Source organism: Hippocampus zosterae, chromosome 3, assembly GCF_025434085.1.
Source record: "Hippocampus zosterae strain Florida chromosome 3, ASM2543408v3, whole genome shotgun sequence".
Taxonomy (NCBI): domain Eukaryota; kingdom Metazoa; phylum Chordata; class Actinopteri; order Syngnathiformes; family Syngnathidae; genus Hippocampus; species Hippocampus zosterae.
Genome location: NC_067453.1, coordinates 23,549,820 through 23,565,833, shown reverse-complemented (window position 1 = coordinate 23,565,833; position 16,014 = coordinate 23,549,820). Strand labels below are relative to the sequence as shown.

Sequence of the window (16,014 nt, the reverse complement as noted above, 5' to 3'; positions counted from 1 at the left end):
GGTGAGTCACATTGCAGAAGCTTATGAATGAGTGCCTCAATGTGTAGTGTGCTCCCTCACCAGTAGATGGCCCCGCCCCTGCCCGGTGAAAAAAGTGTGGTGGTGGTGATGGTGGTGGAGGGGGGGTTGCCCTATCGATTTAAGCGGCGTAACTTTGCCCCTGCTGCCCATTTAATGAATGACATCAATGCAAATGAGGCGGATTTTTGTGAATGGAGTGGCTCTGCGGATGACGTCCGCGTGTCTCGCCGCCATCCCATTGGCTGCCGTCGAACCCAGCTCATCGCCCCATTGGCTGGGCTGCGTAATAATTAACCACCTCCACAAACCCGGGTGGCGGGATATATAGGGGGCCACTGCCTCACCGCTACACGCAAAAACACAGCTCGCAGCTCCTGTTCCGGAACTCCCTAAAAAAAACAAAAAGAAAAAGAGAAAAAAAGCCCACATATTTGAGATTTATTTATTTTTGGTGCTTCTCTGCCAAAGGTGAGTTTTTGCTTTGTGATGATATGATATGTGGTTATCATGATTGCAACCGTGGCCAAAAAGTGGGTTAAAAATGGAAAAAACTCTACGGGATAGGCAGGTTTTGTGTTTGTGTATGTGTGTGTGTGTTTGTGTCTGTGTGTGTGTGTGTGTGTGTGAGGGAATGGCAGCTCATTACACTAATGCACTGGTTCCTCAGGGAAGCTTGGATGGAGTCGCCACCTCTTCCTCTTTTCTGTCATCCTATCCACCCTTCATGCTTTTTTTCTCCTCCTTCTCCCTCTGCTTATATTTTATGGTTGTCTTTTAAATGCCATTTGAAACAAAGATTTTCGCATGGTTCTGTTTGAGCTAACAGTTTTAACAAACATTTATAGCCTAGTTATGTTTGACCAGACCATTATTTAGTGTCAGTGGGTGTTAATATTTTAGCATTGCTACGAACATTTTTTCTTGTCATTAGTCTTTTTGTTTTGTAATTTTCAAGGGGCATTTTTGAACTAACATCTTAATGACAGTAAAAACATTTTTGCATAATTATGTTTTCACAAACATTTTAAGATTTTTGTATTTTTTTAACCAATATTGTAATGTAAAAATGTTAATCAATATTTTTAACAATTATTTTGTGTCTTTTAGACAGGGATAGGTATGGCCAAATATTTTATCATGATTATGGTTCACAATATTTTAATGACATTTTACCGTAGCTATGTTGGACTGTATATACTAATGAAGTTTTATTAGTTTAAGTTTAAGCGAAGGAAGAAAAATGAAGAAAGCTTTTTCGTAGTTTTGACAAAGAATTTTTACCTACACTAATTTAGCGCAGTTATGGTTTTAACTAACATTTTAAATTTGTAGCAGTGTTGCTTCCTGAGTTTCTAACACGCATTTTTGTGCAATCTTTAACGAACATTTTAGTGTCGTTTTTCTTTCACAAATATTTCTTTCCGACAGTTATAGCAATTATGATAGTCACGAACATTTAAACAAAACACAACTGGTTGCCAGCCAATTGCAGCGCATAGACAAACAACAACCATTTGCATTCACAATCACACCTAGGGACAATGTAGTGCCTCCACTCAACCTCCCATACATGTTTTTTGAATGTGGGAGGAAATGAAAGTACCCGGAGAAAACCCACACAGGAACCTCGGCGCCGGAATCAAACCCTGCACCTCTGCACTGTGAGGTGGACGTGCCAAACCGTCGACCACCATGCCGCCCCATCAAATTCTATTTCAACTAGAATTGTTTTAATGAACATTTTAACATAGCCGGGGGTATGTTTCATGAATTTTGATGGAGTCACCACCTCCTCGAGATCCTCCTCGCTGTCAACCCTGCCAACTCTTCATCCTTCTCATAAACATATCGATGTCCCCACCCCCAAACACCGACTCAACACACACACACACACACACGCACGCACGCACGCACGCACGCACGCACGCACGCACGCACGCACGCACGTACACTTCTGCAACCATGTCCCACCCGCCAGAACTGGCAGTATTTCCATCCTAGTGGGATGCTTTCAGGGATATTAAGGATTGTCAGGAAATAGCACTTTTGGGGGGTGTGCTTACAAGTATGCGTGTGTGTGTCATGCAGGGAGTGTACTATGGTCATGCTGAAGATCTCGGCGTTCCTCATCACATATGCCCTGGTCATCTGCCAGATGTACTGCTCGCAAGCTGCCCCCGCCAGGTAAGAATATGGCGTCAGCCGACACTCGCTGTTTGTTGAAATGGGACGAGAACAAGAACCAACAACATGCGTACATTGTGGGTGATAACGGGGCGAGTTGAAGGAGATGTCACATTGCTGATAAAGCTAATCTATTTAAAAAGTTGTTGCATCCCATTACAGTAATGTCACTTCCAGGCAGATTACGATAATGTAATAAAAACAAGGAAAGAGTGTTTAATGCAAGTCTACACGGTCATTTGGAAACTGTTGTGGTCAAGAAGCTCCACTAACACCCGTTTACAGTAATAGAACAAAACAATTACTGTAGGTACACCTGATAATTGCAAAAGCTGCATTAAAAAAAATCTGGCTTTAAATTTTTTTTCGTGATGCTCAATAATTGTTTGATTTTTCTTTTTGATTTTTAGTCAGAATTGCCATTAAAATAATATTCAGTTAAGTTACGATTTGGAAAAAAAATATTATTACTCCCATTTTATTCTTAGAATTCTTTTTTTCAAACGAATAAAAGCTATGTTAAGGTTCTAGTTGAAAAAATATTGGATTTTTTTAATTGTTATTTTGTATTATTATTATTATCATCATAAACCAAACACGACAATTACATTATGCAAAATTGTATTTATTTGCCACTTAAAAATAGTTTATAATAGTAATACTTTGTTGTCAGTTTTTATTGATTGATTTTAAACGGCAAAATTGTTTTCCAACTGTATAGCACATCTTGTATGATAAAGTGCGATACAAATAACGTTCAGCCGAGTTGACAGCGTCAGTCGTCCATCCAAAGTCAACTTTTGTGGAAGCACACTTTTTGGGGTACTTGGAATTGTGCGGGTAGAGCCACTGTCATGTCTAAACATATGCACTTCTATATTTACAAAAGTCCTGGCAGAAGCGTCAGTATATATCTAAAGGCAGATACACATTAAGACGTCGAGGCACTTAGTGCAGATTGTTTTGCTGCGTTGGCGGGCAGCCCTCCAGCACCGACATCATCTCTTCCCAGCCGGTGACATCACACGAGCCACCTTGACCCCGCCCACACACGCATCCAACATCCAACCATGCCCATTTGGCCAGGGACCACTTAACCCTTCCTCGAACGTGTCGTAATAATTTTTTACCAATCAATCTCACACATTTTTAACTCTCACACATTTTTAACTCAATATTTGAGGGTAGTTATGTATGTTCAATATTTTCCACAAATATTTTACTTATGGTTCAACTAACATTTCTTAGCTATCACATTCCTGTAGTTATGTTTGAACAAACATTTGAACATTTCAGAGTAGTTTGAATGAACTTTTTTTTTAAACATTGATCAAATTTGTTCTAAAAATATTAGTGCTATTGTTTCATGAAAAAAAAAATCTCGAACCTCGACTTATCAAGACCATTTTAGCAAAATTGTTTAACCCAAAATATTTTAGCTACAATGTTAGCTTAGCCATGTTTCAACAAACATTGACCATGCAACATTTTAGTGACCTTAGTTTTTATTGGACTTTTTTTTAGCTACTTAGCTTTTTAGCTACTTAGCTATTTAGCGTGGTTACGCTTTTTAAAACATGTTTAAAGTAACATTTTAAGTTGTTGTATTTAAAAAAAGAAATTTGCTTGACATTATGTTTAAACAAATACTCAATGAACATTCTGTCACGTTATGCCCGAAGCGATGGAATTATTGCTTCGTGCACAACAAAATAAGGAAGTGGATCCCCGAAATAGCAGACACAGAAAGACAAAAAATGAGATTTAATATAAACACAAAATACCCGTCTAGGTGAAACAAACAGAAAACGCTGGTCAAAATAAGGACCAGGAAAGAATAAGGAAATAACAGAAAACGCTTGCGGAAAAACAGTAAGGAAAATGAATTAGGCAACTCTAGAATTTAACACGAGCGGATAAGACTGCACGCAAGTCAATCGATATAAAGATTGTAGTTTTCTCGAGAAGGACTCGGCGAGAGAAATGGCACGGCGTGGAATACTCCGGCAGTAAGTCAACTGCCAGAGCGCACAAATAAAGCCCGTGTAATTAGTCCCCAATGGGTGACAGGTGTGTAGGTGGCAACAGGGCCTGCCCCCTGCTGGCAAACACGGGACGTGACACATTCTAATCATCTTGTTTCAATTAACAATTTGTAACGAAAACGTTAGTCTAAATTTTTCTGCAAACCTTGCTTTAGTCGTTATTTTCATGGTCATACTTTAACAAACATTTTCAGAATGGTTATATTTAACCTCCTAAGACCGAATTTTAGTGTAAATAGGTTTAAACGATCCGATGAAAAGCAGTGCTGGACATTTTTAATGTACATATTAGTGTAGTCTCGTTTTAATCAACAAATTTTACCAAACATTCCAACATATTGATATTCTCGTTAACAAATCAACACATTTGTTACGCTTGTAAACGTTTGGTTTGGCCGTTCTTTGCCACCTGCAGACCGGCATTGGAATCCATGTCGGAGAGGGTCACGCTGACGGATTACGAGGCGCGGCGGCTACTCAACGCCATCGTCAAGGAGTTTGTGCAGATGACGGCCGAGGAGCTGGAGCAGCAGCAGCAGCAGGCGGCTGAGGGCAACAGGTACGTCTTTCGGCTCATATTTTTATGATCATTAACATATTGCGGGAACTTCTCAATGACCGACCCCTTCTGTATTTGTCAACCGATTGAAATGATGTAAAATTTAAAACTCAGGACATTAGGAACTACATTTCGACATTTCACAAATTTCCACTTTTTCCCCTCAATTCCACACAAACGCACACACATACACGCGCACAGACACTCACACAACCCTTTTTGACTGAATGAGACATTTAAATGTTCAAAATGTTCAGCACATTCAAGACTTCTACGGAACTATTAATCACGTATTCAAATTGTCACATTTTCACCATAAAATATCCAAATCAAGAAATATTTGACAATGACCAATTGATCTCCTCCTTCCACATTTCTTGACTGATCTGAACCATGCCAATTCAAAACAGTTAAACTCAATCAGGACATACTGTACAGTAGATGGAAGTATTGATCACATTCCCCGAATGCTTTCACATTAACATTCCCAAACTAATAAATTAACACACTTGACATGTTTGCCTCTTCCAACAGTTCTAGACAGATTCTATCCTTGACTATTCCAAATTTAATCTGAATGGCTCATTCAGGAGCATAACATTCCCCAAATTCGCCTATTTTCAAAATTCCAAATTAAGCGATATTTGACCTTCTACTTCCACGTTTCTCAACTGATTCAAACCATTTCAATATCAAACGTTTGAGCTCGTTCAGAACATACGCAGAGCTACAGTATGAAAGGTCCCGCATCATTGACATTAAAGTTCCTAAATTAATACAGTTCACATATTGACCAACGAACCTCCTCCTTTCACTTGACCGATTCAACCGCATTCCTGCTTCAAGTTTTACATATCATATTTTTAAACATTCAAAGAATTGTATTCCACAGCCTTTCAGTGCAATGTCACATCTTCAGCATCAAGCCGGTACTTTGAAAAGAAATTGCATCCTCGAGTTATCATTATTCTTGCGAGTGGTTCGACGCACACGTGCCACAGCAGTCACGAAGGCACTCCCGCATGAACGACTTGCTCCGAATTAGTCGAGCTACTTTGAATGAAGTGTGCATGATAGTGGTTCGCATGAGAATGGGGAGCAACTGTTCGTTCGACTGTTATGTATTAAAAAACGTTTTTTAAAAAGGGTGGGGGGGGGCAAGGTGGGTGTATAGTCGGTGTGTAGGGGTGCATTACATTTGCATGAAAAGATGGATGGTCATGTAGTGAGCATGATGCAAGGAAGGGACGTTCTGGTCTTAAGTGGTTTGCTGGCATGAGACAGATTGGCATGCCTGCAATGAACGTGTGATTGGAATGAAGATGGGTGGAGGTTGGGGGTGGGGGTGAAATGGAAAAAAATACTGTCTGGACTGTGTAGAAAATGCATAGTTGGAGACAACCGCAATGTATCCCACCGGAGATCTTTGGACTTGCTCAAGCAATGCAGTATGTTGGTCTCAACAAACATTTTTAAGCTACAATGTTAACCTAGTTACGTTTTAAAATGTTAAATACTTTTTTAAAAAATCCGAACTCTGAACACCAATGTTTTTTTTCAACGAATCTATTCTAGTCATTTTTTGATAGATAAGATTTAGGCGTAGTTATGTTTCAATAAACATCATATGTTAGTGAAAATTAGCAAACTATTCTATCAAATATTTGAAATTTTTGAAAAACATGTTTGAGCAAATCAAAACGTAGTTTCAAAAAGTATTTTCGCGTAAATGAGTTATAAAAATACTTGAGCATAATTATGTTTTAGCAATGTTTTCTTTCTAATATATGAACATGCCGTATTTACTCACACTTACCGTATGAGTAGCATTTCATGAACCTGTCAGTCACTGTATGTCGCTGGCATAGATAGATGAACAAAGCATTACTTGTAGTAACGAAATAATTTTCACATCAATTTGGTGAATTTTCCTGCGGCAGGCCCGATGATCTCTCATAGTGTCCCAAAGCTCCCAAGAACTCTGGTGGGATCCAATGAAATCTTCCTGCATGTCATTGTTTTCTTTTCTCCCGCCTGATCCCGCCCCTGTGCATGTGATCTGTATGTATTGTGTACCCCGATTCTGACAGCATGGCCCGGGCGCTAACCAAGCGCTGCTCCAACCTCAGCACCTGCGTACTGGGCAAACTCTCTCAGGAGCTGCACAAGTTGCAGACGTTCCCTCGCACCAACGTGGGAGCGGGAACGCCCGGCAAGAAGCGCGGCGCTCCCGATGGCGAGCGCTACGCCAGCTACGGCGAGACGTTTGACGCCGTCTAACCACTCCCCCTTTTACGCCATCCTCCTCTGCCCCCCTGCCCCCCTTCCGCACCCTTGCTATGTCATGACCTCCCAGTCGTCCTCATTGGCCAGCGCATGTTGGCGTAACTTGCCTGACTGACGTGAAGTGAAAAGAAACAGGCGGCCATCTTTGGTCTCAGACTAGGGCTGGGCGACGAATCAATTTCATTGAGTAATTTGAATTTGGTTTAGTTTGTAAAGAAAGTTAATCATGATTATTTTCTCGCAGTTAATAGTTTTCCGACTAACATTTTAACAATGTCGAGCAGTGCATTTGGAAGCTGGATCATTAACATTATCCAGAAATGCAACAGAACTGCGGGCATCTGTACCAAGTACGTCCTTTGGAGTATTTCAAAATTCATTTACCTCATCGCGAGGCAATAACATAAAACATTTCAATGTAATACATCACGCTCACCAGGTATACCGATTATTAATGTAATCAGAAAACACTGATGTTAGTGTGGGCCTGCTTGCTGGCTCTCTGAGGACAAATATGAACTCTAGTCGGTGAAAGAAACAGGACTATAGCTAATACGGTGAACCCTGCCTATTCGCATCATTCACTGACTTTTTTTTTAACCTATTTCTTTAACCTAGTTCTCTAATGCGCATCTTTGCGCAATTACAGAACACAGTCAACCACAAATAGCTGGGGTTCACTTTGAGTACAAATCCCATTCAAGACTTTTTTTTATGAACTTTGAGCACCCTATATCGAAGTGGTGAACAAAGTATGGCCCGCGGGACATGTACAGCCCAATTTGTTCTTTAACCTGGTCCACATTTTCCTAAAATTGGTTAAGTAAACAAATTAATGTTAATTCATGTCCTCATTTTAAGAGTGTCACGTTATTCTTACATATGGAGCAGCCGAGCCATAATTCGACAACTAGTTTTCCGTACATTAAAAAAATTATTGTGGATTGTGTGACATACATTTAAACAGAATGGATTTTTTTCTTCCCAAAAGAAATAAGTATTTTCACATTATTGTATATTTGAGGGGAAAGAAAAGCATTTATTTCTATTATTTTCTGGAAGTTAATGCAATTTAACGCTGGGGCGAAACTGTTTCTAATCTCCTTCAGTATGAGAAGAATTAATGCAATTCTGAAAGGGAGGGGAAAAACTGACAAATTGATAGAAATGTTCCTAAAAGTAAAGAGGGGAAAACATGTTCAATTGAAAATCGGATTCTAAAAAAGAGATTTTATTTTGAGGCCATGTCACCCAGCCCTAGGTCAGACAATCACGTTCTTTGCTGTACACTGCCAGACACACGCGCACACGCACTTGCGCGCGCTCACACACACACACACACACACACGCGCACGCACACACACGCCTACTTCTTCGCATGTAACGTTAATCAGCAAGCGCCGCCATGTTGCTTGTTCAATAAACATATTTTTCTACCCGAAAGCCTTAGCTGACTTTCATTCAGTGCGTACAGTGTGCCCAGGACGATAAGCTTTTCAGGAAAGCCAAAGGACGCAGGAAAGTAAAAAAGAAGGAAGGACCAAAAGAAGGAAGGAAAGAAATAAAGACAGATTGAAAGAAAGTGTAAAAAAGAAAGACATAAAGGAAATGATGGCATCCCATCAGCTATGAACATCAGAACTAAAATATATATACCAATGCAACCATAAATACACACACAGAACTCTTTTTATAGTACATTTTAGCAAGAGTTCAAGTTATTTTTTAAACGAACATTTGAGCATAGCTATGTTGGAACTAATGTTTTTTTAACCTATTAGTTGAAATTCAGCATAGTTGTAGGATGTTGTAACATTTTTGACAAACATTTTAGCGTGGTTGTACAGTATAACTACAACATTTGGGTGCAGTCATGTTTTACTCAACATTCTATAAATCAACATCTTAGCATAGTTATGTTTTAGCAATACATTTTTAAACAAACGTTTGAATTATAACTAACGAAGTAGCATTTGAGCATTGTTAGCGTAGCGCTAAAAAAACAAGAGAGAGGCTTTGCATCAACACAAAAGGCCAAAACGCAGAGAAAAAAATGACGAAAATATTGATGGATGTTCAACTTTACAGTGAATTTTCACATACATCATCATAACCACCTGCTCCGCTTACCCTGAAGCAGCGTTACAGCACAGAAGCGAGCCTGCAATACAGCCACCTGCGTCACCCACCGCCTGGCCGACTTCCTCAGCCGGTCGGGGGGGATGGGCAACAGCAACTTTGTGCCCACCAACGTCGGCGCCAAAGCCTTCGGCCGGCGGAGGAGAAGCATTGTCATGTGAGCACCTGGACGCAAAAACGGTAAACGGAGACATTGTATATCAATTTGGATAACGGGCACATTATCAAACGGTAAATGGACAAGTCAGAAGGGGTGGGACAAATTTAGCAGATTATAACTAACGTTTAACCTAGCTATGTTTTAAAGACCAATATTCTAGTCAAATTATGTCATAAAGAACAAAATGTATACATGCTAATATAGTTGTTTTAACTATTTCTGATCAACGTTTTAGCAAACAGTAGCTTTTATTTTTTAACCAAACAATTAGCATTGTTACTGTATATTTAATTATATTTATTGCAACATTACAATTAACAATTGAACTGCTGCAGTATGTTTTAATTCATTTTTAAACAAGTAACAATGGAAACATACTTTCTGTCATAACATTTGAATACAATTCAATTATAAATAACATTGTGCAATTTGAACAAAATCATTTTAAACAAATATTTGATGGTGCTTAAGTTTTTTGCATACCTTTTTAAACAGGTTTTAACCACCATTTCTGAGTAGTATTAGGTGTTTTTTAAACTAGTGCTCCAGGGTCAATAAAAATCTAAAATATGTCATTTGGAAAAGAAAAGAAAAGTAAAAAATGGTCATAGGTAAGGGCTCTGCAGTTGTATGCAGTTCCATTAGTAAAATGTTAATTTCCTTCTTTTTGTGTTTTACACAGGTTGACACATGGCGATAAAACGTCAGGAGATTAAAAAAACCCTGGAGGACAAAAAACATCGACAATGGAGCAGAAAATCGACAGTGAACTGTCCCTTTGCATACACTCACATACCCCCCCCCCCCCCCCATCAAGTTTCCATCTTGATTTTGGCCTGTAAATAAAAGAACTTTAGTTTGTGTTCACTTGCCATTTTTTCTACATTGGGGGAAAAAGTGTTAACCAAGTCCTCCTTTTCCTCCTACCGTGTAGCATCATCCAGCCAGCGGGACCCCCATCAGCCTACCAATGAACCTCCCATCACCCCTCCACCCAAAAAAAACATCCTCCCTAACCCTAAGTGGGCTGTTGTCTTGTGCCTTGATGTAGAACAATTTACATGATTGTACAGTTCTGTGAAGTATGGTGATGATGATGATGATGATAATGATGATGATGGTGATGATGATGATGATGATGATTGTTGTCAATAACATTGTTGGGGGGGAGACAAGATTTGAGCAAGATTAAAATGTATTTTAGATACACTCGGATTTGGGGTAGTTGTGTTGTTCTTTTTAAAGGGGGCCACTGAGCACATGATTATATTTGGACATGTTCGAAACACTGTCAATCAACTAGAAATAATCAAACAATAGGATTAGAACACCACCGGAAGAGAGCGATGATTATGTGTGTGTCTGTATATGTGTGTGATTTGTAACACACACACAAACACACACACAGGTGGGATATGTTTTGCAAAATATGGGCAAACAACAAATGCATGGGTAATTGCTGAATAAAAAAGGCAGTGCAACCTGCAATCAGACTGGTTCTTTTTGGCGCTTCTGAGGACAGACAGTCTTCAATATAGATCGGGGCACATTTTATTGTAGTTGTCGTAGGTTTCGTGAATAATTTTTACAAGCATTTGATTTTTATTATTTATTTTATTACAAGTGTTAAGGAATGTTTCAGCGTAGTAATGTATTGGCCTATATTTTTAGACAAAATTTTCAAAATAGATATGTTTTAAAGTACATATTATCCGATTAATCCTATTATCCATCCTATCTATCAACCCCCACTATCTTAGACACGACATTTTCATTACTATTGCATTTATGAGATATTAATTAAACAGCAAAATGTACCCTATTTGTATCCATCTCAGGGGGCGGCCATTTTGACACTAGCTCTCAACTGAAAATGACATCACAGGTGATCAGGGCTCAGGTAACGAGCAATCACATCGCACCTGTTTTCTAACAATACCAAATGAGAGCCATTTGCCAAATGGCATCTGGCATTGTGAAGTCACTTTCAATCGACGGGCAAGTGGCAAAATGGCCGACTAAAAACAGGTGAATTTTGCTGCTTAATTAATAATCAAACAATATGAATCAGAATACTGTTTCGACTGAAGGGACCAAATAGAACATATTTTAACGTTATATTGTAACATTTCTGACTTGATTTCCCCATCAATTTTAACTAACATATCTTTTAAGCAACAATTTAGCATGTCCGATCCAATCTTTTAATGTAGTTGTTTTGACCAACGTCAGCGTAGTTTATGAAGATGTTTTTGACAAAACAATTTCCAAGCTAAGTGGCAGCTCGCTCCATTATTGTGTCAATTGTTTTTGCATCAGCCACCTCATGGGGATGATCTTCTTGAGCTGTGTAAAAAGCTATGTTGGTGCTGAGCGACTTCGCTAGTCTCCTCTCCAGGTGGGTGATAAAAACGGGCACATCAAATCACCTTGTTTGAAGGTCATGTGTTGTTTATTGCACCGCATTGTAATGAACTATGAACTATGAAGAAAAAACTCAACTAAAAATGACAAAATATCAGCAAGAGCTTTTGTCATTAATTCCTACAATTGCACTTTAAACTGTAATCTAAATTGAGCATTGGTCAACACATTCCAATCAAATTCAGCAAAAACATGATTATTGGATGCTTCTAAAAGATTATTCTGAGTGATAATCCTGTGGTGTGGGGTGTATTAGCAATATTATTTCCTCCATGATGAACAAACTTATACAACCATTCTTTCCTCTTCATGCAGGGGTCTCTCAAATTTTGGATTAAAAAAAAGTGTTCTATGCTAATTTTGGTATCTAAAAATGTGCCAAAAAGGACAATAAATTCAACTATGCAAATTGTTTCTGATGAAAAACGGCTCAGCGGTAACCGAGGCGGACAAATTGAGGGGTTGTTGTCAACAGTGTTTGCGCACTGAGCATCATAACGAGCCCATTCATTAAGGGTGAAACGGCAAAGCATGATATAGTTGATCCTATTTGGGAGCACGGATGAGTGGTGAGTGTGCGCCCGAGTGAGGGCAGGGAATTTGTCGCCATCTCTTCCGAAACCAGAGCGTGAGGATGTTATTTTGTAACGTGAGGAACATGTTTAATAACGCCCTTGTGGAGGTAATGCTCACTAATTGAAATGATATGCATGATTAATATGTGGAGCGAAGCTATTGCCGTATATCAGACTGGGGTGCGCGTCAGACCCCCTTCTCCCAGTTTCAGTGTTCAGATGGAAAAAAGCCACAACCACTGGGATCTGCACGGAAACTTTTCCTGGACGACACAGGCAGAGGAAAAATATGTACATATGATCTCTGCGTTTGGGTACTTTGTGGGGATGAGCGGGGGATGGGGGGGGCATCTGGAAGGCAGCTTGGTGGGTCATTCTTTCGGGTTTGGAGCTTGTGTCTCCCAGTAGTGATGTAACAAGGCTACAATGGCGCTGCTAATGGCACACAGATGCACTGCAAGGGGCCCCTCCACATGGAAATGAGACGGTTTGTGGAGTAGAAAGCAACCCCCCTGCCCCCCGCCCCGCACGGAATTGAATCCAAAACTGCCGATCCCAGTCTCATTCCCAGAATCCAACACCACAGAAGCCATTTCCAAACCAAAGCGCTTGGGAAGATGCCTGCTTTTCTACTGCTTCTGGAAATTCACTTCATGTGTCCCCGAACCAAGCCATAATTGACTACTAATTGACTTCTGTGTTAAAATACAAACACACAAGACACAAATTGCAATAGGCAACAATAGGTTGAAGGGGTGACAGCAGGACACGTTTTCATGGACTGCGACTTTATACGTTGCGGTATAAGTCAACCCATGTCTTGGTTGCGTCCTCACCCAGCTTCTTGAACTGAGCCACATGCCCCTTTGTGTTGAAAGCGATAGTTACTCGCGCACTACACGCAGCTAATTATCTTGATGCGGCAAGCCGCAAAACGCGGTGTGTGCGCGCAATCCATCGAGTTCTGTCTGAGAGGGATAGGCGATGAAATGCCGTGACGCCAATTTGCAGGGAAGGCAGTATGCTTTGGGATGAAGGATTAACACTGTGACATGTTTGCATCAAGTTGTAGACTTCAGTTCGATTCACCATTGTACCTTTTGGATCAGTAAACAAAGATGAGGCTTGTGTATGAGCAAAATGGGACGAGCTCCATTAGCTAAATTTAGATGAGGTGACCCCATAGCAGTGCCTAGCAACAAACAAACAAAAAAAGGCCAGTTAATTACCAAACAAAGTACTCATTCCCACATGGCCACCTACTGTAACCACTGTAGATAAGGTACCGACATGAGGGTTAAATTTATGTTTCCAACCTACCCGTCTGTCATTGTCCCAGATGCTTACCTTGCCATGCATCTAATTATCTCCATTCACCAAGCTGCAAAGGCAGAGTGAATGGTCTGTCCCGCTTTGATGAGTTCTCTCTCACAAGTGACTAAATCCAGTGTCTCTTCTTCCGCCACTATCCCCTTCGACACAGGACATCCGGAGCTCTCGTTCCCCTTAAATTCAGTACAGGAGACGCATGGTGGAAGCAAAATGAACTCGCTGAACCGAGCACAGGAGATCGCCACAAACCAAGTACATTCATGAGGAACTGCAAGATCTCCATTTGCGGATGATGTGGGGGTGGCCTCTGCAAGGCCTTGCACCCGCCGATCGGGCATCTGTATGTGACACACACACACACACACACTTATTAGCTGTCCATCATGTCTGATGATGACACTCAACGACCATCACTCCATTGCCGCCTGTGTGCATGGTTTGGCTAGGCACTCCCAGCCACATCCTTGGCCTGTGCCCACCGCCATTCCACATCGCCACAGGACTTTGGGGGATTAGGGGGATGCAGGGTGGGGGATTGGGTGTGGGGTTGGGGCAAGAAGCTTGCGCAAAGGTTCGGATTAAGGTGAGGGTGTGGGTGCACAGTCCTCACTCCCACCATCTTCACTCCTGTCTGGTGGTTTCCGGTGGCATGAGGGTACCCATGACGACCTTCTCCTGGCAAGAGTTGCAGGGGGCTGCCGGTAGTCGGGTCTGTTGGACTCCGCCTATGCCTGCCCCCAGGTGCCGGTTTGGGATCACTCTTTGTCTGGCCTCTACCCTTCGACCTGTTCGGCTTGGGTGACCCTGCCAGGAGTGCGGGACTCCTGCCGACATAGCTCTAGGGGTCATGGAGACGCGCAAAGTGCCTCACCACGATAAGGTGGTGATCCCATCGAGGCACACACACACACACGCACACACAGATGTGGAGGGGGCCTCTGCAAGGCCTTGCACCCGCCGATCGGGCATCTGTATGTGACACACACACACACACACTAGTTTTGCCGCCATCGATATTAGAATATATGTATTAAAATACAATAAGATGATCATAAGAATGCATTCAATGATGTTTTTTAACAATGATTAAGAGGGTCTGATGCACACTAATGTCATAGGAATGAAATATGATAACATCCACCACACATATCAACGGAGCGCAGGATCGGAAACCAAATTGGGGTCCATAGTGTACATTCAGCGATAATCATTCCTCTGCGAATCCTCCATAGATATGTGTTGCCAGATCGGTTTTGTATTTTGGCATAGAATTGGAATTTGGTAGTATGTCAATTCAACAGGAAATTAGGTAAAACTTGAGTGGAAATTAGTTGTTTACGTTGGCATTTGCGCTAATATTTATAGACTCGACAGTAGGTGTGAGTATGTGGCCATGAAATTGTTCAGTCACGATGTAAGCTAATGCAAACCAGCTGACTGCCGTTTACACTTGAACTTTCCTTCGCCGTCTTAAAAAGCACCCCAGCCCCGCTTTTTTCCACACGGGTGTCACTTCCAAGCGTGAAAGCAGACACCAGTGGGACAAGTCAAGGCGGTATGGGTCCAGAAACAACAAAGGGCCTAACCCAACGTCCTCTCACCTTCCCCACAACCCCCACTCGTCTGTGTGCGATTCTTCCCCAAGAAGGCAAACAAGCTTTTCGCTTGGTCCGAAATGAGCTTTCATTCTGCTGCTGCAGCACTTTCTTTCCATCTTTTGCAGCCCCTCCCTTGCATACTTCTCCTCCCCTTTGCCCACACATCTGGAAGCCAGCTCCTCATTTATTTGTTTTTTTTCCCCTTCTTTCTCCAGAATTTTGAAAGAAAGAAAAAAGTTCTTTACCTTGTCATGCAATTACATCTCAGTATGCAATTATGCTGAGACTTTCTCCCGCCCCCTTCAATCTGCAGCAGTGGCCGTGCTCACATGGCAGTAGACCGAAATAGCTTCATGTCTGTTTGGACCGTGGCCCGGCACAAACTATGCTCCGCCGCTTGACTGTCAGTAGGATGTTGGCTTTCTCCAGCCAAGCCAGTCTGTGCAGTTCTTTACTCCGGCAGGGCTACATAACGCGGCTGCGGGACGGAAAAAACTGAAGGAGACAGAAGAAGAACTAAGTGGTGTTGCTATGAATCCCGGCGGGAACACTTAACCTTTTTAGGCCACAGAGCGGGGGTGAGTTCAATGAAAAGTTCATTCAAGTATGTCTGGAAGCGGTGACTTCTGCAGATTGTAAACATAATACGGATGTTAGCTCATATGTCTCATTCCTGTCTGGAACTTGGAGG

The 16,014-nt window shown here is 41.3% G+C and overlaps 2 protein-coding genes across 4 annotated transcripts in view; both read left to right on the top strand.

Annotated features, from left to right (window-relative positions):
* Positions 1–335: 335 nt before the first annotated feature.
* LOC127597510 (calcitonin gene-related peptide-like) lies at positions 336–10,189 on the top strand. 3 transcript variants are annotated; one of them, XM_052060591.1, is made up of 5 exons: positions 347–489; positions 2,110–2,205; positions 4,666–4,809; positions 9,233–9,414; positions 10,077–10,189. In XM_052060591.1, exons 2-4 carry the CDS (start codon positions 2,120–2,122, stop codon positions 9,393–9,395), a joined length of 393 nt encoding a protein of 130 aa, XP_051916551.1. In that variant the 5' UTR covers positions 347–489; positions 2,110–2,119; the 3' UTR covers positions 9,396–9,414; positions 10,077–10,189. The 3 variants fall into 3 exon arrangements, with proteins under 3 accessions (XP_051916550.1, XP_051916551.1, XP_051916552.1); XM_052060592.1 differs by having other exon boundaries at positions 353–489; positions 9,236–9,414; XM_052060590.1 differs by lacking the exons at positions 9,233–9,414; positions 10,077–10,189 and adding an exon at positions 6,900–8,528 and having other exon boundaries at positions 336–489.
* A 5,182-nt stretch (positions 10,190–15,371) lies between these two features.
* Positions 15,372–16,014, top strand: part of LOC127597489 (protein inscuteable homolog) — a 34,388-nt gene continuing 33,745 nt past the window's right edge. Inside the window, exon 1 of the mRNA XM_052060558.1 lies at positions 15,372–15,901. The gene's annotated coding sequence lies outside the window, so the exon portion shown is untranslated. The remainder of the gene's footprint in view (positions 15,902–16,014) is intronic.